This window comes from Aythya ferina (assembly GCF_964211825.1).
Source record: "Aythya ferina genome assembly, chromosome: 2".
Taxonomy (NCBI): Eukaryota; Metazoa; Chordata; class Aves; order Anseriformes; family Anatidae; genus Aythya; species Aythya ferina.
In genome coordinates, this window is record NC_140297.1 from 7,587,684 (window position 1) to 7,615,258 (window position 27,575).

The 27,575-nt window shown below is 39.2% G+C and overlaps 1 protein-coding gene across 2 annotated transcripts; it reads left to right on the forward strand.

Moving 5' to 3' along the window:
- The first annotated feature begins 451 nt into the window (after positions 1-451).
- Positions 452-27,575, forward strand: ACTR3B (actin related protein 3B). 2 transcript variants are annotated; one of them, XM_084508995.1, is made up of 12 exons: positions 452-627; positions 8,162-8,217; positions 10,039-10,163; positions 11,143-11,253; positions 12,616-12,711; positions 12,870-12,977; positions 14,357-14,500; positions 15,090-15,263; positions 18,775-18,867; positions 25,388-25,513; positions 25,949-26,032; positions 26,624-27,575. In XM_084508995.1, exons 1-12 carry the CDS (start codon positions 584-586, stop codon positions 26,717-26,719), a joined length of 1,257 nt encoding a protein of 418 aa, XP_084365121.1. In that variant the 5' UTR covers positions 452-583; the 3' UTR covers positions 26,720-27,575. The 2 variants fall into 2 exon arrangements, with proteins under 2 accessions (XP_084365121.1, XP_084365120.1); XM_084508994.1 differs by having other exon boundaries at positions 26,628-27,575.

Sequence of the window (27,575 nt, forward strand, 5' to 3'; positions counted from 1 at the left end):
GCATCTGCGATGCTTGCTGAGGGGTGGCGAACCCTTTCTTTCCCTTCCTTCCTTCCCCAGCTTCGTGGCCATGTTTGAAAGAAGCTTTTTCATCTGATCAACTCAGTCAGCGTGCACTTGCTGAGGCGAAGGGGCACCCCTCGGAAAGCTGGGAGATAAGCACAGCACCCCTCAAAAATCACCATGCCAAGCCCTGACAGAAAATTACAGAGCATTACAGCCCTGCTGACATGCATAGCCCATGACAAGCCCATGACACCTCTCTGGAACCCGTCACAACGCCACGAAGCTCCGGGACGGACCCCACGGGGGCATGAGGCTGCCCCTCCGTCAGCCCCTCCGCCCTCCCCTAAAATGGCCGCCCGCGAGCGGCGGAGGCGGGCGGGGGCCGCGCCGTGTGGTGGCGGCGGGCGGCGCATGCGGCCCGGGGGCGGCGCTGCCGGGCGGCTGCATGGTGCCGGCCGCCGCTCCGCCGCCCATGCAGTGAGGCCGAGCCGGGCCGGCCCGGGGGGAGCCGGCGGCGGCCCGGCTACTGGTGGTGGTGGTGGTAGTGGTGTAGGAACCGCGTTGCCGGCTCCCCAGCATGGCGAGCTACCTGCCCCCCTGCGTGATAGACGGAGGCACCGGGTGAGTGCGGGGAGCTGGGGGGGGGGTCGGTGCTGCCGGTCCTCGTGTGGGTTCGTTGAGGGGGGCTTTGTGCCGGGGGGAGGCTCGGTGGGGCGTCCTTTTTCCTCTCCGGGTTTGGCTTTTCTTTGTCACCAGCCGGGCTCGTGCTGTGTGTCCCGGTCCCCTCTACCCGCTGCGGGCCCCTCTGCTGCTGGGCAGGCCGCTGCTTCCCCCCGCCGGGTGCCCTCTTCATCCTCATCTTCCTCCTTCTCATCGTCCTCCTCTCCTTCCTCCTCCTCCTGCCCTTCCTCCCCTCTGGCAGCCGCAGCAGGGCAGGCCGTGTCACCCCGGGGATGCTCCGTCTCCCTGTGCCCGTTTCCCCTCATGGGTCCAGTTTCCACTCACGTTCACTGACTTTAAACCATCATAGGGCTAAAATGCTAAAAACGCAGGTGACGTTTTGAGTGGCTGCATGCTGAGAGAAGCCCTGTGCTTGTCTTGCTTGTGAGTTCCACACCAGAGGTGACCATGGGCCAGGTGAGGCGTTCTTGCTGTGCTGTGGCATCTCTCTTGCACGCAGCGGCCGGACCACGGTGGCCTTGCTGGGTTGTATCTGATCGTGCCGCAAGGAGTGCACATCTTCTTGAGCTTTTTGGGGTATTGCCTTCAGCCAGCAGAGAGAGGAAAGCCACCTGTATCACATTAGTGGTGTCCTTTGGTGTTAGGTTATCCCTTCTTAGCCCTCGTCAAGTCAACGTGAGATGTACTCTACATTTAGCCAAGCCATGAGTTTTGTAATCCCCAATGCTCCAAGGACTCGAATCTAAATTGCAGAAGCTGTGCTGAGGAGGCATTTCTCTTCTCAGAGGAACAGGTCTTACCTACCTGTCTGTGGCTAGCGAAGACCAGTAATCATCGAGGTGGTTGTGCCTTGGGAGTGGGAGGTGTCGAAGGGAGTGGTAATGAAGGAGATACTGGATATGTAATGTGCTCTTGCTAATCTCTTTCCTTTGGCCCAACAGTTATGGAGAGCTTTCGGGAGGAGAGGAGACACCGATCCATGAGTAACTGTTCAGCCAATAACTTCAGCTGTCAGGCTGTGCCTCAGGGTCACTGATTGCCTTAATTTATTACGATAATAGACCTTCCTTCTGCAGGGAACTTGCTGCACTATTTTCATTTATGTAATGCTTGGAATTTACTTTTAAGACTTCCAAAACTGAGCCATCATATTAAGAGGAAACAAAAAAAGAGGGAATCAGAGGAAGCACATTACATTGACGTGGTGTTACCTTATCTTCTTCCAGAAAAGGGTTTTGTATTTTGAAGTATGTCTTCATTAAACTGTGACAAAATTTTAAGAAGTCTCTTGTCTCTGTTCATACCTTTATATTACAAGAAATCAGTTCAGTCTTCTCAGTGGAGAATACTGGAGTGCGTAGCTGAAAAGAAAACTTTGGGAGTAGAATAGAGAATGGGTTTCATCTTGCATATGATTCTGCGTGTGCATTAGCTACTTCTTGGTAGTTCCCCAGGTTCAATCTATTTATTTGCTGAAGATGTTTTAAGTATCTGTTCTGCACAGAACTGTTGGTGTTATAGGAGTATTGATTCACAGTTTTGAAGAGATTTCCTGGAAAGCGAGGGGAATTCTAGGTGAATCCTTTACAGAAGCTACAATATAAACTACAGAATCCAGAAAATGCACAAAATATGCCTGTGTCTTTCAGGAGACCTCTTTTGCTCTAAGTTTGTGAAGTGATTCCATTCTTGCACTAGCAGTAGATACTGCTGACCAACAGTTATACAAAATAAATAAGGACAGAAAATAGCTTACTGCGTGCTTGCAGAAAAATAATAATTGAAGTGGAGTTTCTGAAATCTATTTAGTGCTTGCATGGCAAAAATTGTTGGATGTGTGTGTGCTTGTATATCAGTTTGTTTCAGAAAGGGTTCAAATATCCCCCAAGTGGACTTTTAACGTCCGTGCCTCCAAATGGTCTTAATTCATGAGACAACGTGGTGTCACTTCTGATGGGACTTCTGCTTGGCTTTGCTGCACAGCACCAAAGTGTTGAAGACCTTTTAGCAATGAGGTTACTAAATCTGAAATAAATAATCTTCCAGCACAAGAAGAAATATTCTGAACAAAAGCAGCCAGAAGTAGCTTGAGTCACTGATAACAGTCTCTGGAATTTTCCTCTGTGTGGGTTGAAAACCTTCTTATTGTTAGAATGAATCTACTTTGGGCTACAAGCTTCAAACAATTCATTCAAATTATTCATGAAAAGGCTTTCAGATGAAACATTTGGAAGAGCATAGCGGAAATGAAAAAGTATATGCAGACAAGCTGTGGAACGTTACATATATAAAATACACTTTTCTACTTCTGTGTCTGATACTGAATGAGGTGCTTTGTCTGGAGACTAATCCCTGTTCTTTTCATGTAAGTGGATTTAAGAAGTTCGTGAAAAGACTCTTTCTGATGTTGTTTTGTGCACAAGAAGCCTGGGTGAGTTTACTGTTTTTAGCAGCCACAGGCCTCAGTCCTGCACAGCGCTGGAGTTCCTCAAAAAAGCAGCAATGGGTGCATAGGAAATAGAGGGTTTTGGCGAGAAACTTATTGTCATAGCAACAGGTTAACATTATTAGAGAGATGACTTTTTCTTTATGAATGAAAGGCGAACCATTTATGACAAATGTTTGCAGAGCGCAGTAACAATTTATTGGATATGATTGCTCTTTTCCAGTAGTATTTGCAAATGACTTGTCCAATTTTGATGCCCTACATCTTCATTTTATTTGCGGGAGGTTTTTCTGGCGGTCAGGTTATGTGTTGCTATCAGTCTTTTTGTGGCGAAGGGCATGCTATTTTTAGTTGGTTAAGGACTCCCAGGCCTGTCTGATGTTGCTGTTTTAAGCAGCTTTAAACTTCATGACTAGTTTTAACAACTGGCATTTAGTGGTGGGCCATCAGCGTGCTGGTAGGTGGGTGTGCAAACCAGAGGTGGCTCAAAATACTTCTCGTCATTGTGTGTATTTGCAGACACTGAGGATTACTTCTATTTTGGGTTTATTTTACTCAAGTCACTTCATTTTTATTTTAGTAAGGAAAACTTACTTTGGCAGTGCATTACCGATCAGCTTAGAGGTAACTGCTTGATTTCTGGGTTGAGTGAGCTGAAGTTGTCTAAAAATTGGTGATATAAGTGTTGTGTGTGTGTGTGTATATATATATATATAAATTTTATTTTGTGTGTGTGTTGTTGCTGACCTGTTAGAGATAACATCTTCCAGTGTTGCAGCTACTTGTTTCACCCCCCCTTATTATATACTATACTTCTGGTGTGAAATGGGTTGCTCTATGCAAGTATCACCTCTGCCCTTTCCATGTGAGACTTGCAACCAGCCATTTTTCTAATTGCTGTTCTGGGTCTAAGGAGCATGGGTTAATTAGCTGTTGTTTCTAATAATGGGTTTCAGTCCTGTAAAGGTCTGAACCAGAGGCCCCAGTCCTGCTCGGCTCTCTCAAAGCTTATTACTGTAGTGGCTGGTGGTGCTTCTTAGCAAATCGTGCAGACGTAATGGATTGGGGTTTGATATTTCCTACTTTGCATTCCTTCTTTCTTTGTTCTTCCTTTGCCGTGTCCTTTTTCATTTCAAAAGCGTTTTTCCACATCTTGATGAGGACCTCGCATTGCAAGTTTCTCAGGCATGTTTGTAACAATGATAATACAAACTGCTTATGGCAGGATGTCGTGACAGGTGTCCTGGAAGTAAAAACTGCTAAGCTGTAGCATCGTCTGAAGTTTTCCCATTACGGAAGTTACTATTTTTTTGTTCCTTTACAGGTCTTTTTTTTTTTTTTTTTTTTAGCCCTTTTGATATTCTTCATCATTTTCTCTCTCTCTCTTCAGAGCTTGTTTATGGGTGTAAACAAGCTGCTTTTTGTAAACACTGCTTTTTGGTCCCAACTTTTAAAACAATAGGAATGAAGGAAATTCAAAAATGTTTATGGCCTTACTCTTCTGCATAGCTGTCCAGAGAAACATTGTCTTCTGTTTTGAGGTGGTTAAAGCAACTGCCTGAGTTTGTGGTCTCAGGTGCCTAAATCATGTTGTTCTTATGCTTTAGTAAGACATTTCCCAAATATATCCCTTTTTAAAGTGGCTGAGGGGTCCATATGTCTTTCACTGGTTTGGTCTGTTTGTACATCTTTGCAGTCATCTTCTTGTACATTACATTTTTCTTTGGATTTCTTTTAGTGTTTCAACAGGACCTCAGAAGAGACAGGGTTTAGACTTACCATTCCTCATGCCAAAGCTAGTGAGACTGATTTGTGTACTAGCTGACCACCTGGAAAAATAGTACTTATTAAAACCCATTTCTTTTTCAATTTTTAGAAACTGTTTCAATGATAAATAACTTTCAGGTGACTGTTTTTAAACTGAGTATTTCCTTCACATCTCCTTTCATGATGTAGCTTTCATCTATTGGATCACATTTCTCCTAATCATTAATGAAGTCTCCAATATGCTGCGTTTTGTAGAGTTTCCAGTAGGTTCCTATCTCACTAGTGATAAATCTGCTACTTTTAATGAAATTAAATGGACATACGTGTTCCCTAAAGCTGTCTGTATAATTTACAGATCATGAGTTGTTGCATTACCATTAGTCTGCTAGGCTGTTGTGCAGGAGAAAGCAAACCATGTTTCAGATGCTTAAATATTCATTGGAGAAGGGACTGGAGAGCAGGTAACCTCCCCAACTGCTTAAGTCCAGAGCCTTTCAGGTCGATGAATATTCAAGTGTTTCGTATAAAAGGGAACAAGGTCCGTAGGAGGTCCTGAAAGTGGGTCACCCAACGCTTTAATGGACTCCTGGGTTCTGCTCTGGGAGATGGGACGTGCTCAGGTCCTGCTGGGCAGGAGAAAAGTCTGGGGCCACGTCTGCGATGCTCTGAGCGAGTGGGCTGGGTAAGAACGGGGAGCATCGTTTGCATCGTTTTTCTTCCTCAGTGGCTTTGAGAGTACTTTGAGTTTCCCTTTCATGTGGTTTTGTCAAAACACCTGAAATATGCCGCAGACACTGGAAAGTCTCTGTGTCTTGTTTGGTCCTAAATAGGTTATCTTTTCAGTTTTGAACACGACTTTTTTTTCCACTGAAACTGAAAATACAGTTATTTATATAGCTCTGATATTATTCCTTCATGGATTAATGGCATGCAAAAGAAACCTTTCCAGATGATCTCTTCTGCGAGGTACCTTCTTCCAAGGGAACTCTTTCTACTGATACTGGAAAATATTAGGGAGATTTTTCTGGAGCAGAGGAAATTCAGCTAGTGACAAAATACTGAGATATGGCCTGTTGGTAACTGCTGAAGTAATTCTTCTGGTGGGATCTGATCCCTGTTTTGGTTATAAGGTATTGTTTTTAGAGGCTGCTGCCCCAGATTGGCTCTTTGAGGGTGTCTTTTTAATACTGTGATTGACTCGGTGAGTTTGGCAAGTGTTTAGAAAGGGGAAAGATGGCAACCTGAAGTCACCTTTGGGCCACTGTTTAGCTTAAGAAATAAATGTTGGTTGTATTGCAGTAACTTTTTAATTTTAGTTTGTGCACACACACACACACAAATTGTATTAAAATGCTTATATATACATATTTATAAGCTTATACATATGTGTATATATTGACTTGTTTTGTGTCAGTGGGGCTTGGAGGGCTGAGGTATGACTGATATTTTCATGATTTCACGAGGCTTCTGCGTGATTGCCATTTCTAAGGCTTAGACATAGGCCTTCTGAATCCAAAAATGGTTTTCTTGGATGGCAGTATGGGCATGCAAGCCAAACCCCTTTCAGAGAGACAAATGAAGAGTAAGTATCCTGTAATGCATCTTAAATCCCAGTGTAACGCCTGCTTTGTTGTTGGGTACATTTCAACAATATTCCCAAGGTGGGCTTCCTTCTAAAATGTGCAGAAACTAAGCAGTAATTATCATAAGAAGAATTCTTGCTAGTAATGGCCTTTTTTACAAATCAGTCTAATTTAATGCCCTGATTATATCTTTTGAGAGCCATGGAAAGTATGCATAAACATTCTGGATTATACAGGCATATGCTTTCAGTCTAATGATGATTAAAAATACAACAAACCCTTGCCCCCAAAACACAGCCCTTGTCTTTTTAGCCTTGGGGGAAATGGCTTTTTTTTAAAGATTACTTGAAGTCTATTGAAGCTACAGCTTTGAAGAGATGTTGAAAATATAATATTTAAATTCCAAGGTCATTGCTAATTCAGTTTTGATTTAATTTCTTTATCTAAGCCAACTGACTCTTAATGAGTGTTTTTATGCCGAATACTCCATGAAGAGAACTTACTTTATAATCTGCTTAATGAAAAAACAACCCTCAGTTTTAGCGATGTAGTTAGCAAATATTGAGAGCAGGCTGCAGATGAAGATCCTAAATTCACTTTAGGACCTAGGCTGTGATTTTGTGGTTGGTCTTGTTTAAGAATTTTGTGGCTTTAGGTTTTTAGGGCAAAACTGGCTGTGAGTAATGCTCATTCCCTCGCATCTTGCTGCTGTTGTACTTTGTAGCTGTCTAATGACAATATTGGAGGAAAAGTTCAGTCTCTGGAATAATTTTTGTTTTTCTGAAACTGCTTCTGAATGTATTTGTTTATTTTAGGGATTAGAGCTATTTTCCATAGTCTGGGATGCTAATTATTTCTAGTTGCTGGAAGCCTGAACCAGCTTGTAGCCAGTAACGTCATGCAGAGATCTTAAGTTTTGTGTCAAAATTCCTTTTTTTTTTTTTTTTTTTCAATTCCTTCCCAAGTTACTTGCTTTTTTTTTTTTTTTTTTTTTTTTCTCTTGATACTTTAGTTGATAAATATATATACTATATGTATATTGAGACAGACAGGCAATGCTTCATACCATCTGCTGTGTTTTATGAATCCTGCTTGCTTTTGGGTAGTATATATAGATTGCCATACCGTACCTGTGGCAGAGTGAGTGGTTTGTGCAAGGCATGAAGAGAAGTTGTATTGGGTTGGAAACTGAAGTTCTGAACTGTGGTTTGTACTTAAGCCACACTTTTCCCTCTGCCCTGTGTTTGACGATATTAAATATGCCGTGTCTCACGACTACTTCACTTATATTAGCTTTCTGAAGCTAATCTTCCTTTCTGAAGCTCCATCTTCCTTTAATCACAGTGTGGCCTGCCCAAATTTTGTCATAGATGGTGAATGGGATGGAGAAAATAAGAGCTGAGCGTTCAGAATTCACGGTTCTGAAAATCCACTTCCAAAATCTCTGGAAAAGCTGAAAGTGTCTAAAAAATAGCACCTAGAGTATTTACCACTTCTGAATCTTCTTCTCAGCAGGTTTACACTTGAAAGCATAACCTAGAAAATATAGATGTGTTATGTGCATGTTTGGCCTTCACTCTGAGAAGTGTTGTGAATTTTTGTTTGAAAGCTTTATTTATTTATTTAAAAGAGCGTGCATCTAATGCATCTAATGACCTTTTGATCATTCTTTTCCCAGGTACACCAAACTTGGCTATGCAGGGAATACAGAACCTCAGTTCATTATTCCATCATGTAAGTAGTGTTTTATTTTTGTCCCTCCAACACTCAGTGCACACTGCTTATTACTAAGCACTTTGGTGAGTAAATGGCTTGCTTTCCAATTCCCAGCGTGGCCTTCGTAGTCTCTTGTCCATCTGGGAAGTGATATTCACTGTGTTAGCATCGTTGGCTGGAGTGTAGCTAAACAGAACTTGTTTGCAGTTAGCTACGACTGTTGCTCATTAAATCAGCTCTTAGTTGCTATGACAAACATGAAGAGACCTCCAGTCCTATTTCCTTTTAATCTCCATTCTTTTTCTGCCAGGACTCTTGAGTAGGCAGAATGCAACTCACCTCCTGTCTACCTGACACCATGGTTACTGCCTGGATAATCTGGGGAAGGCTTCCCATCAAATTAAGTACTGAAGTGCAGGTGGCGTCTGCCTTATTTACGTTTGTCTGGGGCTTCAGACAGTTCAATAGTCAAAAAAAGACTAGATAATGGTCATTTTTAGTGGGTAAATATAAACCAAATGTTGTTACCCATTTGTTTTATTGAGCAGAATTACTATTGTAATTTGTTTTCTATGTTAAAATTGTTTAAATGAAAATGTTACGCGTTTTCAGTGTTCCTGATTTTAATTGTAGTCTTAAAAGTTCCTCTCAAATGTTATATATTTGTATAGATTGTAGCACTGACTACGTATTCAGTTCCCTAATGGCACTTACTGTCTCATAGTTAATCTCCAATTACACTAAACACTGTCTTTACTTTTTGTGGACTTCATCAGTTAACTCCTTACTAAAGCATCTAGCCTGCCTTTTGATTACTCACAGTAGAAGGTACAAAGATTTTAAAAGGAAAAAAAAAAAAAAAAAGGATAATTGGGGGGGGGTCAAAGAGTCTTCTATCTAGACTACTGGTTATAGTTTAACTATTTTAAATATTGTTTTAAAAAAATCTAACGTAAGAATTTCTAATGTAATTTTTTTGTAAAAATGTAAATGTCTTATGTTAAAGGTGCGGGATATCAAGTGTTTCCCGTGAATTTGTTTTAAATACTGTTACGTAAAACTGAGATAATGTGTGGAGGCTTGAATGAGTTTCTGCAAGAATTGTTTGCTTGTCAATAATTCTTGGTCCTGGTACTGTTTGGTGTGTTTGAGGATGATGCCTGTCTACTGTGCATTTTCTACTCTGTGTGATTAAATAAGTAGTGTTTTACTTCATTCCATTTTTATTTATAGCTTGCCCCAGATTTTTTTTTTGCTGTCTCATCTTCGTGCCTATAGCAGCCATCTAATAATTTTAGTGATAGTTGCAGGCTGATAATGGGACACATGAGAGTCTCCAAAGATTTCTTTGTAGCACCGCAAATTGATTTCTCCCCTCCCTGCTTCCTTGTTCTCACTGATGGGGATAATGACTCCACTACTTATTTCTGAAGTACATAGTTTTTCTTCTCCTCTGCTCTTTTTCTTAATTCTCTGAGTTGAAACTCAGAAAATCACATCGCTTGCAGACTTAAAGGGTATCTCTTGGTGGAGTGCTGCACCTGTGCAAGTTTAGTGACTGCTGTAGGCTGTAACAAACTGAATTTTTAGAGATTTTTTGAGTTATCATTTACTTTAATGAGAGAGAGGTGACCAAAATCCTACCTGAGAGAGCGATGAGAATGAATTCTGCTATATTGGTTTGTCAATAGATATAATTTCAGCTTTCTGGCAACTATACTTTCTATATTCCAACTTTTACTCCTGGGAAAGAATCCTTAGTTAAAAAAAAAAAATGCATATCAATTTTATTTTTAGCTCTTTTAATTTTGCCTCAATTTGTTTGGATTTTATTTTAAGGTATTGCAATCCGAGAATCAGCCAAAGTAGGTGACCAGGCTCAGAGGAGGGTAATGAAAGGTGTTGATGATCTGGACTTTTTCATAGGAGATGAAGCCATAGATAAACCTACCTATGCTACAAAGGTAAGAATTTTTTTTTTTAAAAAGCTTCTCAAATTTGCACATTTTTATTACTACATATTGTTCTAGACCTTTTAGATAGCTATTTAAAAAAACACATTGACTTTCTTGTGAAATATTTTGTGGCATTTTAACAACTGCATGCTTTTGGTTTGTTGGCCTTACCTCTTTTAAATGTGTGTTTACTAGTGCTGCCCTGTGTGATTGGTGCTTGATGACTTTTGTAAATACCCACCGCACAGTGCAGTTGTTCAGTTTTCAAAATGATTTGCTATTAAAATAGTCATAAACGCTGAATATTTAAATTCTTGCTAAGAGTGTATCCTTTTAATGTGGTGTATGAATTGGGGAACGTGTTGGATACTTTTGCTTCAGGGAATGTCACAACTGCTTTGTGGAAGGCTGTCTTCAGTGTGGCTTCTGTGTGAATCATATTTTCCATATCCTACTAGAGGACTCATTGTACTTACAAGATGTTAACAGCTTATGAATTATGTGGAAAAAATCATATTTTATACATCCTACTCTATTACTTAAATGTCATCTGTGTTCTTACCATTGGACAATATGTAAACATATCAGATTGTATGTTGAAAAATATATTGCCTATATGGTCTTTATTTCTTTTTATAGATTGGCAGACATATTGAATATGAGTATGATTTTCAACTTTCTAAGTGATAAAATTGATACAAAAAGAAATTGAAATACAGTGCTGCTACAAAACAATAGTGGATTAAACACAGTCTGGCTTGCAGTCCTGCAACATAAAATTGCAGTTGGAATTACCTGAGGGTACAAGATAATTTAGAGTTAACTACTTCAAGTTAAAGTGAAAGTAAAGGATTTGATAATGTGATCATGAGATGAGATGTTTTAATTCTTGTAGAAGATGTAAGGATTTGTGGGCTTCCAGCGTTGCTATTTTTGGTTTTGTTTATTCTCATATGGTCTAGAAGGTTGACATGTTTTCTTGCTTCAGTGGCCTATACGACATGGAATTGTTGAAGACTGGGACCTCATGGAGAGATTCATGGAGCAGGTCATTTTTAAATACCTACGAGCTGAACCTGAAGATCACTATTTTTTAATGGTGAGTTATTGAGACTGGGGAAATAAAACATTATTGGAAGGAAAACAACATTTTTCCAAGAATATTTTTCTAAGAGGAAAACTTAAATAATATTTCAAGCTCAAGCTTCCACTATTCCAATTCCAAGCTCTGTTAGAGGGTTTTTCTCTGCATGCCTTACATTTCTTCATCACCTGGAACAAAATATCTGTGAAAGTGCATCAGAACCAAATTCTGTTCAGTTTGTGATTTAGGCTACTGAAGGTTGGATTTTGTTTTTGAAAGGCTTTAATTGCTTTATTTAAACTGAATTCTATTTGAAATTATTGGCTGACTTTACAATGTAGTAGAGGATATTCTTGCTTAGTAGAGCACCATATGTTAGTGGTAAAGCACAAATGTATGAAAATTTCTCTTAAAGATCAAATTAGGATACTAGATTTTAAGAAGTAGTTTGCAATAGGCTTTTTAGAAATTATTCTTTATATTCATTTGCCCTTATGCCTGGTTTGTCTCCAGATTTTTCATTTAAAGGAGCCCTTTGTTGGTTCTAGTTTTGACATGACTCTGAATCATGGAATCATCTTTGTTGGAAAAGGCTTTCAATATCACCAAGTCCAACCTTCAGCCTGGCCTACTGAGTTTCATCACTAAACCATGTCCTTTGGTGCCATGTCCACACATCTCCTAAATACCTCCAGGGGTGGGGACTTCACTGCTTCCCTAGGTATCTTACACTGGAATTTTTGAACAAAAATCCCACCTCCTGCTAACTCTATGGTCTCTCACTGCCTGGCTAAAACTGAGCGTAGGCCGCATGTAGCCATCCCACATCCCCAGCATGTCTTATTTTGTAGCACCCAAGTGAGTGTGGCAGTGTCTCAGCCCACAGCTGCTCAGTGCACTGAACATGGGAGGTCTGGGACATGAGGAATCTTCAAAGATTGTCTGCTCCTAGCACATATGATTAAACCTTTCCCCTTTGTTTAAGCATTGAGTGCTGTGTTTTTTCCTATGAGTAGTCCTTCTGAAATCAGCTGTGCTACTCTAACACATTACTTTCGTTGTGAACATTTGGACGTTGAAATCATGCCACTCTGTCTAGCCGTAGTGAGACAGTATGGTACAAAACAGCATTTCTTGTAACATGATTATTACTTTCCTTTGAAAACTTAAATTAAGTCATCTGTTGTGGAAATAACCTCCTTGATACTCTCCCCAGATTGTATGAAATTTTTAGTTTTGGAGCTTGTTTGAGACTTTTGAGTTCATTAAGAATTTATAAAGTTTATTAGCATACTGAGCTAGTCATTACGTTAACTGTTAGGACACTACTGAGGATCTTTTTCAAACTTTTTCTTTTTTCTTTTTTTTTTCCTCCAGACAGAACCTCCATTGAATACACCTGAAAACAGAGAGTATCTTGCAGAAATCATGTTTGAATCATTTAACATACCAGGACTTTACATTGCTGTTCAGGTGAACGAAGTGAATATATCCTTCTAAAGTACAGTATAGCTGTAGTATGTATAGTCTTGCATATATAGCACATGTCTATAATGCTTGAAACAATACTTTCTGAGATTATAAATGAGCACATTCTGCCTGCTTCTAAGTGTGTTCTGTTTCTCATATAGGCAGTGTTGGCCTTAGCTGCCTCTTGGACATCACGACAAGTTGGAGAACGTACTTTGACTGGAATTGTCATTGACAGTGGTGACGGAGTGACCCATGTGATTCCTGTGGTATGTAGCAGGGTGCATTGTGAAAATATCTGTGGTTTGGACAAATTTACAGTTTGGCAGTTCTTATTTTAATCTATAGAAAATAAAGTAAACTTTGTTTTAAAAATTTTAGAGGTGCTTGGTTGTTTGGGATTTTCTTTCCTTCCTTATGGAGGTTTTGCAAAATTTTTCTTATATTATGTGGCTTTATTTATTATTTATGGGATTATTTTAGCTGTCCAGGCTACATGAAGACCACAGTAAGGAATCATTAGGCCATATTTTGGAGAATATTTCTGTGTAACTCCTTGTCTTGCATTATTGTGATGCCTCAGTTCTGTTCAGTATTAACACATATCAGTGGGTCAAATCTCCTGCATGCCTAGCATGCTTCTTGTGAGACATCCAAACTTTTTTTTTTGGTGACCTGCACTTTGTGTTGTATAGCTGGTGTCTGCTTTTCATTTTTTTTTTCTCTTTTGGAAGTTAGTGAACTCTGCTTGTATGGAAGCAACTGCAAGCTTGCACAAATGCATGTTCATATATATGTGGTTGATTTCAGATGGCTTAATTCTGTTAGGATGTTAAAAATACCCAGTTATCTGTGCATTACTAACATCTGTTTTACTGATGACAGTGTTATCTCTGAAGCATATAGTATGCTTGAATGATCAGTTATTTTAGAAATTAAAATTTGAGTCCTGTTAATTTCTTGCATTTTGGTATTAATTTGGTTATATCAGTATTGTCTTCAACTGGGAAATATTAGGAAAAAAAAAAACAAACACAATAAAACATATTAAACATATGAAGTTCTGAAGAAATGTATGTGAAAGGCAAGATATGAAATAGTGTCGGCTCAGCAATACCAGTCAATACGTCCTGGGAAAAAAATCAACACATGGATTTCTTGTTTTCATTGTACTTATAGTTAGATATTTATTCATTTGATTTTTTTTTTTCCTGATCATTTTAATAAATTTATACTTTTTCCTATTTGTTCTTCACTCTGACACAGAACATGAGCAGTCTATTCATATTACTTTATCTTTTCAGATTATGCCTGAAAAAAAATATCTGATCAGACTTTGGGTTGTAATGTGTAATGTGTACAAGCTGTTTTTTGTCTACCACTTGTGTGTTTCATTGTCTATTATCTAATCAGTATCTGTTTATATGTTGTAATCAAGGATATTTAAAAAAAAATACACCTTGCAGGTTGCTTGTACATTCTTATGGTCATTTTACAGTTTCAAGATTTTACTTTTTGATTAAAAATCAAAATGACGTAGTATAGAAATGAGTGATAGTTTTGCTGTTAATTGTTGGTATTCCACACTGTATGAGTATGCCTAAACATATTTTTTTGTTGTTGTTTTTCTCCCTCTCCTCCCACATAGGCAGAAGGCTATGTAATTGGAAGTTGCATCAAACATATTCCTATTGCAGGTAGAGATATCACTTACTTTATTCAGCAGCTCCTAAGGGAGAGGGAAGTAGGAATTCCTCCTGAACAATCTCTGGAGACAGCAAAAGCCATAAAGGTACACCCTTCTTTATCTCTTAATAAACATATAAATAAAATTCCTTGAACTAATTTTTTGGCTTTAACAAGTTGCTGGTGGCTCATTTAAAAATGCAAATACAGGCACTGTGTTGTAATTATGCAAGCTTCTGCTGGTTTGTCCAATCAAGTGCAGGGGAAGGAAAAGAAGGAAATCTTCATGCTAGACTCTTTGGTAGAGTTGAGTATGTTCTGCAGATTAAATTAGCATTTTAAGTTCAAAATTTGTTTAAAATTTGCTTTTTAATTTAATAAATATGCCAGTAGGCGGATTGTATGGGTCTGATCTTGCCATGAAAGCTTGCCATTGAATTTCCCTGTTGTCGCGCACTTAGTGCTTGTGGCATTTTCATTTTGAGACAGACTAATCTGATGAATTGGTGTGGAATTTTATTCAATATATGTTTTGGGTGGTTGAGGCTTCAGTATTCATTTGGGTACAAACATATGTTGAACAGCCCCATCTGTAAGAGTGGTTACATATTTTTGTTCTTCTGTTTGTGATACATTGTAATTCAATAATGGAATAATTATTTTGTCAAATTTTAATGCATGGTACTTCTCAACAGGAGAAATACTGTTACATTTGTCCTGACATAGTAAAAGAATTTTCTAAATATGATGGAGATCCACGGAAATGGATCAAGCAGTATACTGGCATCAACGCAATCAACAAAAACAAGTTTGTTATAGATGTTGGTTATGAAAGGTTCCTTGGACCTGAAATTTTTTTTCATCCTGAGGTAAGTGTATCATTCTGAGGTAAGAACAGGTACTAGTAGTATTAAGTTACAGGCACTTTATTGTGTAAATAAAGTGGAGGGGGGAGGGAATTACAGTGATTTTTGATGCGAGTGCGCCATCACGTGGAAGTGAGGAATCAGTAAGTTTCCTAACTCAAACCTTGTACAGTCTCAGGTAGCATAAGCACAGAAAAACATGAGCACAGTGGGTAATTATTTTCTCGTGTCGTCCCATGTTACATTTAAAGCCTCATATTTTCTTTCTTTAAAGGCAATCTAAAATTGAGAAGAAAGTTCTTGAACTTGCAGATTTTATATGGTGTTTTCCTTCTTTCTTTAAGCACAGGTTTAAACTAGTATGCTTTTATGCTGTGTATTTGGTTATGCTGCCAGACCTTTTGGGCACTGCTCTGCATGGTAGCATTCCACTAATACTATTTTAAGTCTTGGACATTGACTTTTTTATACTTTCTATTGACATTGAGTCAATTTATAAAGCATACATGCTAAATTTCTCCATTGTCCACTGAAGTCCACTGAAATCTCTTGGTGTGGAAATAAGCAGTTTTGGGAAACATTTACAATACCTAGTCTGGTTTTTGGTAGTTCAGTCAGAGTGAACTTCAGGATGTTGTGATATCCTGGGAGAAGATAGAATCGAGTTTTAATATGTTACAGCACGGCAGAGTATGTTTTCTCTATTCAGCTTATTGCAGGCAACTGTAGTCTGTAAAACTATTAAAAAAATAATCAAGTCCATATTAACAATGAAGTTTCTTGTTGTCTACCCTCTTCCTATTGGAAAGGCATTTGAAAAATCTCATTCTCTCACCTTTTGTCTGAATTCCAGCCTTAATCTGTTTTGCGGTCAATTTATAGGCATCTAATCTTATGTCATCATTAAACCTCTAGGCTAAATAGTTTCTCCTCCCTGCTGTTTACCCATGTAATTCTTATAGAATCCTATCTCACACGTTTTAATAGTTTCTCTTTCCATAGTCCCACAAAGACTGTTAGGAGTAGGGTAAAGGACTAATTTCCATTTTCTTCATTTCTTGATAGTTTCTTGGCTCTGTATTGGAAAAAAAAAAAAAAACCAACAAAAACAAAACAAAACAAAACAAAAAAAAAAAACAAAAAACAAAACTGAACTGACTTTCTAGACAAGAAAAACACAGTAGATGATGTGTACTGTATCCAAAAAGAATTTCTCACTAGACTTCATTAATTCCTCACTTTAGAGGGTAGCTAGGTAAAGCTGCCTTTTGTAAAGCCATCTTGTCATCTTATCCTATTTTCAGTTTATCTCTGTCTTAAAAGATTTCAGAAAAAGTTTAGTAATTCTCCTGAAGTTAGTCTTTGGGGTTTGTAGTAATTCAGATAATTTCTCTGCTTTTAAAATAAGTACTTAGGTATTTTACTTGTCATTCCCTAGCCATATAGTATTCGCTATGAGATGTAATTTCACATATTGGTTCTCTGGTCCTCTTTCTGGGAGCATGTTATGCTCTGCTTTGGATATCATAACTCTAATTTCTACACGTCCCTTCTGCCCTGCTCTTTTATCAGTATACTTACTGGAGAGGTCGGGAGAGGGTTTCTGGCTGTAGTTCATTCAGTTGAGAACTCTCCATGAGAAGCAACACCATTTCTTTCATTATTCTCTTTTAATTTGTATCTTAATGTTTTAACTTCTTGCATGATTAATTCTTACAGTGGAAATTAGCTTGACTTCTTGGGGATTTTTCACATCATTCTTATGGCTCTTGATCTCCAAGCCAATTTCATTTGCTAATTTCTCTTTCAGTTCAGTGTATACTTTGTTTTGGCTTTTTGTTAACTGCATGAAGTTTAACAAGGCCAAGTGCCGGGTCCTGCACCTGGGGCGCAATAACCCCAAGCAGAGCTACAGGCTGGGAGAGGAATGGTTGGAAAGCTGCCAGGCAGAGAAGGACCTGGGAGTGATGGTGGACAGTCGGCTGAATATGAGCCAGCAGTGTGCTCAGGTGGCCAAGAAGGCCAACGGCATCCTGGCTTGTATTAGGAACAGCGTGACCAGCAGGGCTAGGGAGGTGATCGTCCCCCTGTACTCAGCTCTGGTGAGGCCGCACCTCGAGTACTGTGTTCAGTTTTGGGCCCCTCGCTACAAGAAGGACATCGAGGTGCTTGAGCGGGTGCAGAGAAGGGCGACGAAGCTGGTGAGGGGCCTGGAGAACAAGTCCTACGAGGAGCGGCTGAGGGAGCTGGGCTTGTTCAGCCTGGAGAAGAGGAGGCTCAGGGGCGACCTTATCGCTCTTTTTAGGTACCTCAAGGGAGGCTGTAGCGAGGTGGGGGTTGGCCTGTTCTCCCACGTGCCTGGTGACAGGACGAGGGGGAATGGGTTTAAGTTGAGCCAGGGGAGTTTTAGGCTAGATGTTAGGAAGAACTTCTTCACTGAAAGGGTTGTGAGGCACTGGAACAGGCTGTCCAGGGAAGTGGTGGAGTCACCATCCCTGGAAGTCTTCAAAAGACGTTTAGATGTAGAGCTTAGGGATATGGTTTAGTGGAGGGCTGTTAGCGTTAGGTTGGAGGTTGGACTCGATGACCTTGAGGTCTCTTCCAACCTAGAAAATTCTGTGATTCTGTGATCCCGTTAGATACTTCATCTCGCCTAGGATATAAATCGCGAATAGTGTCTGCACCTTTGGGAGAGTCTTAAAATTATATAATAATATATTCTAAAATAATATATTATGTATTTCTCAGTAATTTACTTAATTGCTCAAAAATTTATCTCTGAAAGGGCAAAACCTAGGCTACAAGCATTTTTTTTTTAAAGCATCTGTTAAATTTTAAATGGAAAATGGCCAGTAGTCCGAGATTATTCACTAGCATTAGTAACTCTGACTTTCTAGTATTTATAAATGCAGAAATTTTATTAGCACTGTACAGGTATTTGTATTGATGGGGCTTCCACCCAGAATGTAGAGTATTTATGTCTGTTTGAGTATTGGAGACACTTCTGTGCTTGGGTAGGAAAACAAACAAACAACAAAACAAAAATGCCTCAGATTTATTTTTTTTTTTGTGGAAATTTAACATGTGTGTCTTAGTAGGGTTGAAATCTTTTACGTGGAACATTCTGATTTGTGTAGTGATGTATTAGATTTCTATTAAAAGGAAAGACATGACTTCACTGCACAGTAACAGCCTATTTAATATTGCAGGAGAGCTCAAACTCATATCCCATGCAGTAGTAGGCTCCTAGTGCATAGATTTTGAACAGTGAATTTGTGACCAAGGAAGAGAATCTGAATTTCTCTACAAGGGAAATAAGAATTCCTTTTTCGGTGTAGAAGTGGGTTTGACATAATGTAGAATACTCGGTGAACAGGAGTAATATTGGCTTTTATTTCCCCTATCTCCGTTAAAAGTGCTATTGCAAAATCTCTTTACAGTCTCACTTCTGCCTTTTTTGTTTCTTCGTTCTTCTTGGAAGGAAAAATACAATGTCTGTTCTGTTTGATTCTAGTTTGCTAATCCTGATTTTATGGAATCCATTTCGGATGTAGTCGATGAAGTTATACAGAACTGTCCCATTGATGTCCGGCGTCCATTATATAAGGTATGATCTTTCTGTTATAAGATTAACTCAATTAATTTGATAACTAAAGATCAACATCATCATCATGAAGCATTTATATATGGTATGCATAGCTACAATTTCCACTAGTATGACAAATGTGCCCTTTGAGTAGAAATAAAGATAAACAGCATGCCACTTCTGAATAAGGAGTACTTGGTATTTGCTGCTTTTATTTTTGAGAGAAAGATTACCTATAACAGTGGCTTGATACACAGGTAAGTTTTGTCCCCAAGGAGCTCTATTTGTGTCTGACATTTGCAGTATAAATTCTTGTACATGAAAGTTTTTGGATTTTGCCCATTTTAAGGGTTACCTCATGGTCTTCCCTTCGCATAGTTTTATATATAGATATTTTCATAATCTTAACATGTATATGTTCACTGCCTGCAGTTTTAGCCAGGTGTTGAACCCATTGTTAAAGTACATGAAGACAAATTCTTTTAGGAGACAATGATTAAGCCTGCTTAAACTTGTCTAGGGGTGTAGTCCAGAGAGTTCTTTCAGTCATTGGTTCCTTAAGAAATGAAAATGAAGGTACTGACAGGCATAGCCTGTGGCAAGCTCTCTTGCTGTATTGGCAGCAGACTATATGCTTCCTAGTTGCTTTTTGCTCGTGCAGCAGCAGTGCTTTTTTGGAAATAACAGCCTAAAGTGAGAGTGTGGAGAGGTTTGCTTGCTCAAGTAGAAGGCAATAGTTTTTGTCTCCTGTTAGAATGAGCGTTACCCCATCTAGAATAAGACACATTGATTCAGAGCAAATCTGGAGCAGGTTAAAAGACGAAATTCAGCTACTTACCAAACTCAAATGGAAAGTGGCTTTTTTAGTACTTCAGGCTTAGGCATGCTGCAGAAAGTTTTAGGAAATGCTTAATGCCTGTCTGTCTTTTGGGTCTGTGCTTTTTTCCTGCAAGACCAAAGTTTCCATAGAGAAACTTCTTTCGTTGCTAGGGTAGAGATTAGTAGTGGCTTCTAGAAAGTGGTATTCAACAGTTGAGGTAGGTTACTCTTTCTGTACTGTAATCATCAGGCAAATAATTACTGACAAGCCAAGAGAAACTTGGGATTTTTTTTTTTTTTTGCCCCTTTCTGTTTTTCATTATACTTAAGTAATTGAAACAATGTTATACAACTGTCTATTGAATGTAGATCAATGTCGTAGTTGCTTAAAAGAGATTGTAAGTATTAGTAAGGTCATTGCAAAGGGAAGAGCATCTCTATTCTTTTAAAACTGTGTAGGTGCAGAAATTCACTCACTTAATTTGTGTGGTTTGTCAATTCCAGTTGCCCACAGTGCTGCTTGGTGGCCAGCCAAGGCCCTGTGCTGTGGTGCTGGGCTTCCACTGAATATATTTGGATGCTTCATCAGTGTTCATGCAGAAATTACCTGCAAGTACCTTCTCACAAATTACATGTGGCATGTAGCCTTTGGAGAATTATTTGCAACCCATCTTTTGATGTCCTGTGGTGTTTCTATCAGGTTCTATTGCCAGGATCCCTGTTTCCTGATCTTATCAACATCTCTCTTACAAGGCCAGCTATCTCACCTTATGTTGAAGTTTGGAGCAGCAGGACCTTTACAAGGCTGTTGTTTGGCCAGTGCCTGTAGCTGTTCAATAAATAGCACATGGAAGCATTCTTTCACATGTGCAAATGAAGCACATTCATTCTTTTAAATTGTATAATGGTTAATAGCAATGCACTTTTTAATTCCTGTGATTACACCATCTTCATGTGTTGGCTTGGAAAGATTGTTTTATATTCAAAGAATTATAGAATGGTTTGGGTTGGAGGGGACCTTAAAGATCATCAAATCCTACCCCCCGGGCCACGGGCAGGGTCACCTTCTACCCACTCAAAGTCCCATCCAACCTGGCCCTAGGCACTGCCAGGGATGGGGCATCCACAACTTCTTTGGGCTACTTGTGCCGCTGTCTCACCACCCACATTGTAAAGAAAACTGCCACTTTTATTTCGTACTCTATTTCATCTTCCTTTTTCCCCATCCAAAGTCTCTCCCCAGATACTTCCAAGAGTTTTGATAGTAACGTGATGAGAACAGTTATTGATAGGTCTGTGCCTTCTGCAAGTGTAATGCAGGTGGATGCAAGTGTAAGGTCACTGGTCATCCCCATGATTGATTTCTTTCAACTCCTCTCCATTTTCTGCTGTGGTTTTGGCACAAACATATGGATGAAAGACTTCAAGATAAAAATGATGTCTGACAGAGCATTCACCTGGTTTCAGAAATATCTCTGAAAGGTTCTAGCCAAGTAAGTTTAAATATTCAGGATTCAATTCAGGGTGGATTGAGTTCTGATATCCTTGGCCTCAGACTTCCTAAGCTTGCTTTTCAAATAGGAAGCAAGGTGTGAGGAGGGGGTTGTAGCATGTTGGAGAATGTGGGCTTTAATTATGGATAGATCATCCAGGTTTTCGGTGGAAGTGGAGGTGGGACAGAACTTGAAGGATGCTAATTCTTTTCCCTAGAGATGACTTTCAGTTGGGTGTGCAGCTAATGTGGGAAATTGTGAATTTGAGCTTGCTGCTGCAGTTGAGATGTGGCATAGGCTTGTTAACTTTCTTTCAGAAGGTTAAACTGTTGAATACCCAACTTGACCCATTGTCAAAACCTGGCGAGATCCAGAGTTAGGGAGGCTAATCAGGGGTAAATATCTTTCTCATTTCACCTTTAACTTAAGTTACTTTGCTCTACTTTGTGTGAGAGGAGCTTCCCATACGCTGCTTGGTGTGTAGATGGCGCTGTCAGACCGCTCTGTGGTGTGTGAGCTGAAATCCTGGCTGGGATGGTTCCCAGCTTGTTCGCTGTATCAGCCCTGTCCTTACCTTTCCCCTCTGAAATTGTAGGTGTCTTCGAGTAGAAGACTAGGTAGGGTTCAAAAATCAGGTTTGCTGTTAATAACTAATGCAAAAGGGGGAGTCACTGTGGGGGAGTTCAGGCCGGAGGCATTGCCAGGCCTTTAGATCTGCGTCGTGTTGGCACTGATGGTAAGTCATGGGGGAAGGAAGGGTGTGCCTACTGCTGAAAATGGAAGCCCCAAGTGATTAACACTGTCAGTGTAGCACAGTAGTGCTGAGAAGAAACCCTTTATATGCTTATCCCCTCTGTTATTAGCTCTATAACGTTTCTTGTGCTAGCTGGCTTGACAAGAGCTGAATCGCAGTTGCTTTTGTCTGAGTGCAGATGGGTTTCTGCAGAACGGCAGGGACCGTACTCAAACTGTTAAATGGACATTGAAAATCGTGATTTTTAAAGAAACATATATATATATATATATATATTTTTTTTTAAGAAATATATATATTTTTACTTCATCATTAAAATAAAACTCATTCCAGAAATAGTGTTTCTTACAATGCATTTACTTCATTGTGGAGATAATGTTTCTTGCTCAAGATGTAGAGTACTTCTTCTCACACCTGATGTACAGTCTTGGCAAATATTGCCCAGTTTTAACAAAATTAACAAAAGTGTGTAACTTAATTGATTCACTTGCTTGTGGAACACTTGCCGTCAGATTGTGAATCCTCCTATTTTTACCCATAATTTTTATTAACAATCATGTGTTTCTCTAATGATGTGTCTCCGGTGGTGTGGTTGTGTCATATAAAACAACTTTCGGCTATTATTTGGAAGGAGGGGAGCTCTGAACATGTTGCTGAAGTTCGTATTTATCAGGAAAACAGATGCTTATCAGCTGGGTGCTGCAAAGTCTGAAGTGTCCAGCTGAGAGTGTTCTTACACTGCGTTGCATCTTTACACTGCACCAGGCAGAAACCACTTCTGTACCCTGTGTTTGATGGCGTGGAGCTCTGTGAAAACTTTGAGAAGTTTCACCCCCAAGTTTCCTCCCATAAAAGGGCTGCTTTTATTACTTGTTGTTACCTCATTCAAGTGCATGGAAGGTCTTCCACTCTCTCTTCTAAGGAAATATATTCTTTTCTTCTAAGAGTGTGTATTCTTTCAAATCAATGTAACTTACAGCAAGTTAGCTATAAAAGGCAGCTGGAGCTTTTTTCCATCAGATGGTAAGATCGTCAGTGTCAGCTGTGAAACCTGTGCTTTGCACAGAACTGTTAAACCAGCTGAAGTGTGTTTAAGCACAGTAAGATCAGAAGAAATCTCATTTAAATGAATCAGTTGTAAACAGATACTTGAATCCTAACTCTTGATGTCTTTTTCTGGGAGGCTAGAGAATACCCAAGCAGTCTGGAAATCCAAACAACATGTTTAGCATCCTTCATTGTTATTGTGTTTTTCATTCCAGTAGATATGGGCATCTTTGTATTATGCTCAGTTATTCTAGAGAAGGTATTTGCTGGTGTTTTTTCTTTTTTTCTCCGTACAGTCTTTTGCTTCCTTCACTGTGTCCTTTGTGAATGGTGGTGTTTGCTCAGGGGGTGGGGAACGTGTGTGGATTCTGCTTCCATCGTGAGGACTACCTGTCTTCTACCCTCCTTTCAGAAGATTGACCTGCTTGGTGAAGCCCGTATGTGAGCAGTCTTCTGCTAAAGCAGTAGGAGAGATTTGGCCGAGTGCTGACCAGAAGTGCAGGGAACAGGGGAACTGTAGCTGTGTATAATCATGTTATGATGGCAGTTAGCGTCACCTCGTATCACACATGCTGCTTGGCCTGGCTTTTCCAGATACGTGGTAATGAGGTGACTCAACTTTTCAACCAGTACACCCTCTTCTCTTTCTCCTTGACATGCAGAAATACTTAAATAGCTATAATCTGAGGGAGCTGTGACCTTTTAGCTTCTTGCCCTGGAATGGTAAAAGATCCTTCCAGTGTTATCACTATCTCTGTAGCTGCGTAAGTTGGTCTCAGATGTATTCACACAATTATTCTCAGGTACATTCTGAAATCCATTTTTAGTGGTAGCATTGTCTACTTTATGCAGTATACTCAAAGTTTAATTTGCTTTGAACAGAATTATTGCTTTCACTCTCTTTGCCAACTTCATTATCTCCAGGTAATATTTTCTGATGGCATCTTTTTAATTGCTATTTCATCACTCAAGTTAGTTGTGTTTTTTTTTTTTCCTGTCTCATTAGAAATTTTCTCATATAGAGTGCATGACCACTTTGATGCAGGGGAGGAGATGTTCTTGAATATGGGGGGAAAAGGGAGATCTACCTCCTGCTTAATTTTCTGACCAGCTGTGGTTTCTGGCTTCAGTTTTTATATCTATGGCTCCTTTGTCCTCCTCTTATGAGAAATCTTTCAGTAATGTTATGGGGAACTGTGCTTTTCTTTTAAGTATCTCTGTTCCTGCTTTGTTATATAGTCTTTTATATTGTAGATAATCTGAAACCATGAAGAAATGAGTTTTCCTTACTGTAATGGATTTTATGATGTGCACAGATTTTATTTTTTTCATAAATAAGCAAACAGCTTTCTTCTCACTTAACAAGGATAATCTTGTGATTTGTAATCTGTTGCTTAAAATCCAAGCAGTTACTTCTGCAGCCTGCAAGTGAATGCTTATTATGCATGTCTTCAACTCTTCAGATCTCTATGCAGGTTTCCTGGCCATATTTTTTCATTATGTGCACAGTTTTGGTCTAAAGTGTCAAAAACTATTACCAAGAGGTAACCCTTTGCCCGGCGTGTAATGAACTCTTGATGTAAGTCTAGTTCCTTGTCAACGCGCGTCTCAGGCATAGAAGTGATTTTAGTAAGCACATATTGGCATTTGGTTTGTGGTAGCAGCAGTATGCAAGGGCACACGTGTTTTTTTTTTTTTTTTTTTTTTTTAACACGTAGAGTTCATTTTTTGATCATGAACTGCATTCTCATTGCCACCAGTGTTATGTTCTAGCGTTCCTGTTTTGAGTCCCCTCACTGTTGAAGTGACTTCTGCATTAGTGTACAGCCTTGCAGCATTATCAGCAGAAGTAAGGATGTGACATTCTAGAACCTGTCTTCAGAATCCAAGCACAAATCCAGCTATGAGGCTGTCAGCTCTGCTCTGAAAATACCAGAAAAAGGGAAGGCACAGTATTTTTCTCAGTATTGCAGTCCTCTTTGGAGGCCCGATACATTTTTGAAGAATCCTTCGACTTGCTGAATACCATGTTTAGGAATTTAACTCTTAAAAAAAAAAAAAAAAAAAAAGTACTAGATAACTTTACATATTGTGGAAAGACACTAATGGTAATATAGTCAGACTAGAGCCTTATTTGACATAAGGGCTAAAACTGCTTACTGTGAACGTCTCTGAAACTTCTTTGTGCTGCTCTGCATGTATAGAGTACTAGCTAACTATTTTAATGGACTCTTTCTTTAGTGATAGCACGTTCTACACAAAACTCTTCTTTAAAGAAAAAAGAAGAGAACTTAGGGGGCCGTGGACCTACTATGGATAAAAAAGAGCAATGCTTAAGGTGTTCTTTGTTGCATGTCAGCTTCCTAATACCTTTTGGGAAACTTGCTTGAAGATGGATTTAAAGAGCGTGTCTTTATTTTCTGCACAGAATGTGGTCCTCTCAGGAGGATCCACGATGTTCAGGGATTTTGGACGACGACTGCAAAGGGATTTGAAAAGAGTAGTGGATGCAAGATTGCGACTTAGTGAGGAACTCAGTGGTGGTCGGATAAAAGTAAGTAGGAATTTCAAATGCTTTGATTATGAGGGTAATAAAAGAAATGAAATTCAGAATTTTCACCTCACCAAGTGAAAACAGTGCTATAAGATGAATTGTGTGTATGTATGTATTATTAAGTCTGTTGATAGCCTTCCAATGTATGACATGTCTTTACAGAAACCGTGAAGCGACTGTGAGCAGTCTGTAAGGGCATTTCTGGTAGTATCTTTCTAGGAGATAAGTGATCTTAGCAGTAGGCAAGAGGGGATTTAACTGTTGTGTGCTAATCAGGAAGAGTTATTTGACTTGGTCTCCCAGGGGGTATGGTACACTGAGTAGTAAGTATGAGATAGCGATGTTAGGGGATGGGTGAAGATCTCTGGTTATTTTCAGTTTATAAGAGTCTTGCCAGGAAATGCAAACTGATTAAATGTGAACTGTTTCTCTTAGCCCAAACCAGTTGAAGTTCAAGTGATAACACATCACATGCAGCGTTACGCAGTTTGGTTTGGTGGTTCCATGCTGGCTTCAACAGTAAGTCTTCAAGAAAAACTGCTAAATTTTTTATTGCATGTTTTCTCCTGGCTGTATTTGATTTGAGTACTAACTTTCAAACCTTTTAATGGTGACAGCATGAACTATGTCACAATCTGGAATCCTCATGCAACTTTCATCACAGCAAAATTTGTGCAGGTCAAGTGGGAGCTTTACTTGAGTAAGGGTATCATGATATGACATAATTCTGAAATAATTTTTATATGATAGCTGTAATATAGTCCATTTGTTCTTGAAGATATCACTTGGGATTAGCCAGGACTTCAGCAGTATAGGATCCAAAGCAATGTTCCTAAAACTGAGAGAAAATCAAATGGAAGAAAATGGAAACAATTCATGTCTCCAAAGTGGGATTTCTTACTGCTGTATTTAAAAGCAGTCTTTTGGTTCAGACAAACTTTTCTTGATTGCCTTCACATTTGAAAATTTCTAATTTTATTCTGTTGTGAAGGTGTAATATCAGATCATAAAGCTGCAATCTGCAAACATTTTAAATCATTATTTATTTGTCTGTTTTTCTATTTTATGCATTCTTATGTTTTTGAGAGGATTTGTTTTATATTTTCATAGCCAGAGTTCTTCCAAGTATGTCACACCAAGAAAGACTATGAAGAATATGGCCCTAGTATTTGTCGTCATAATCCTGTTTTTGGAGTCATGTCATAATGCTCGTACAATGGAAACAAGATCTCTGATTTCTCGCTCGTGAAGAAACTTGTGTAGAGCAGAAGAAGGCAGCAGGTACTGTAAATACTGAAACAAGATGTGGTTATCTCTCGGAAGCATTTGGATCACCACCGTGCACTACAGCACAGCTCACAGCCCCAAGTCATTTCAGTGAAAGCCATTTCTCTGCAAACTACTTCAAAGCCTATCCTTCTTTCTTCCTAAACGTGAGGTAATTGAAAGTAGGTAACTCTCTGTTTAGGAGGTTGTGCAAATACTACTGAAGTGGAATCTAGAAGAATAAGGCAGTGTTTTACTGCTTGTGGAAAGATTTAAACCTTTCCACTTGCCCCGATTCTGCAATCAAATCTTTAGCAACGGAGCACTAAAAACCACATTGCCTTCAGGGGAGTTGGAATGGTTGCAGGTACCTACCCAAACAGATTAGATTGCAGGATTGGGACTGTACTTTGTAAATGTAGTTTTTTCATATCATTTTGTATTTTATTATATTGGTAGGGTGAACTGATGACTAGTTCTAAGCACGAACTGCTGTCAATGTCATGGAGTGATGTTATGCATTTCTGGGTGTGAGGCATGTACTGGAGTTGTGCTGGTATGTTTTATTTCTGGGGAGAAAAAAAAAGCCATGTATGCTAAAAACTGATTTGTTCTTGTTTGAATGACACAAACTAAGTGATTCACAGTATTGTATGAAGTTTATTATAGCCACTGTTATTTTGTTTTGAATTTTCTGAAACTGTTTTATAGAAGATGATGTTTTGTTTTGATGTTGGTGAGTGGTGGATGACACGCGGGCCTTGCACCAGTGAAATAAAAGCTGTTAACATCTTTA

What these genes read in the sequence shown, in the direction of transcription:
- ACTR3B (XM_084508994.1), top strand. Translation starts at nt 584, where the DNA reads ATGGCGAGCTACCTGCCCCCCTGCGTGATAGACGGAGGCACCGG. An exon ending in GTGATAGACGGAGGCACCGG is followed by an intron (nt 628 to 8,161) that starts GTGAGTGCGGGG and finishes TTCTTTTCCCAG; the next exon opens with GTACACCAAACTTGGCTATG. An exon ending in TGACCCATGTGATTCCTGTG is followed by an intron (nt 12,978 to 14,356) that starts GTATGTAGCAGG and finishes CCTCCCACATAG; the next exon opens with GCAGAAGGCTATGTAATTGG.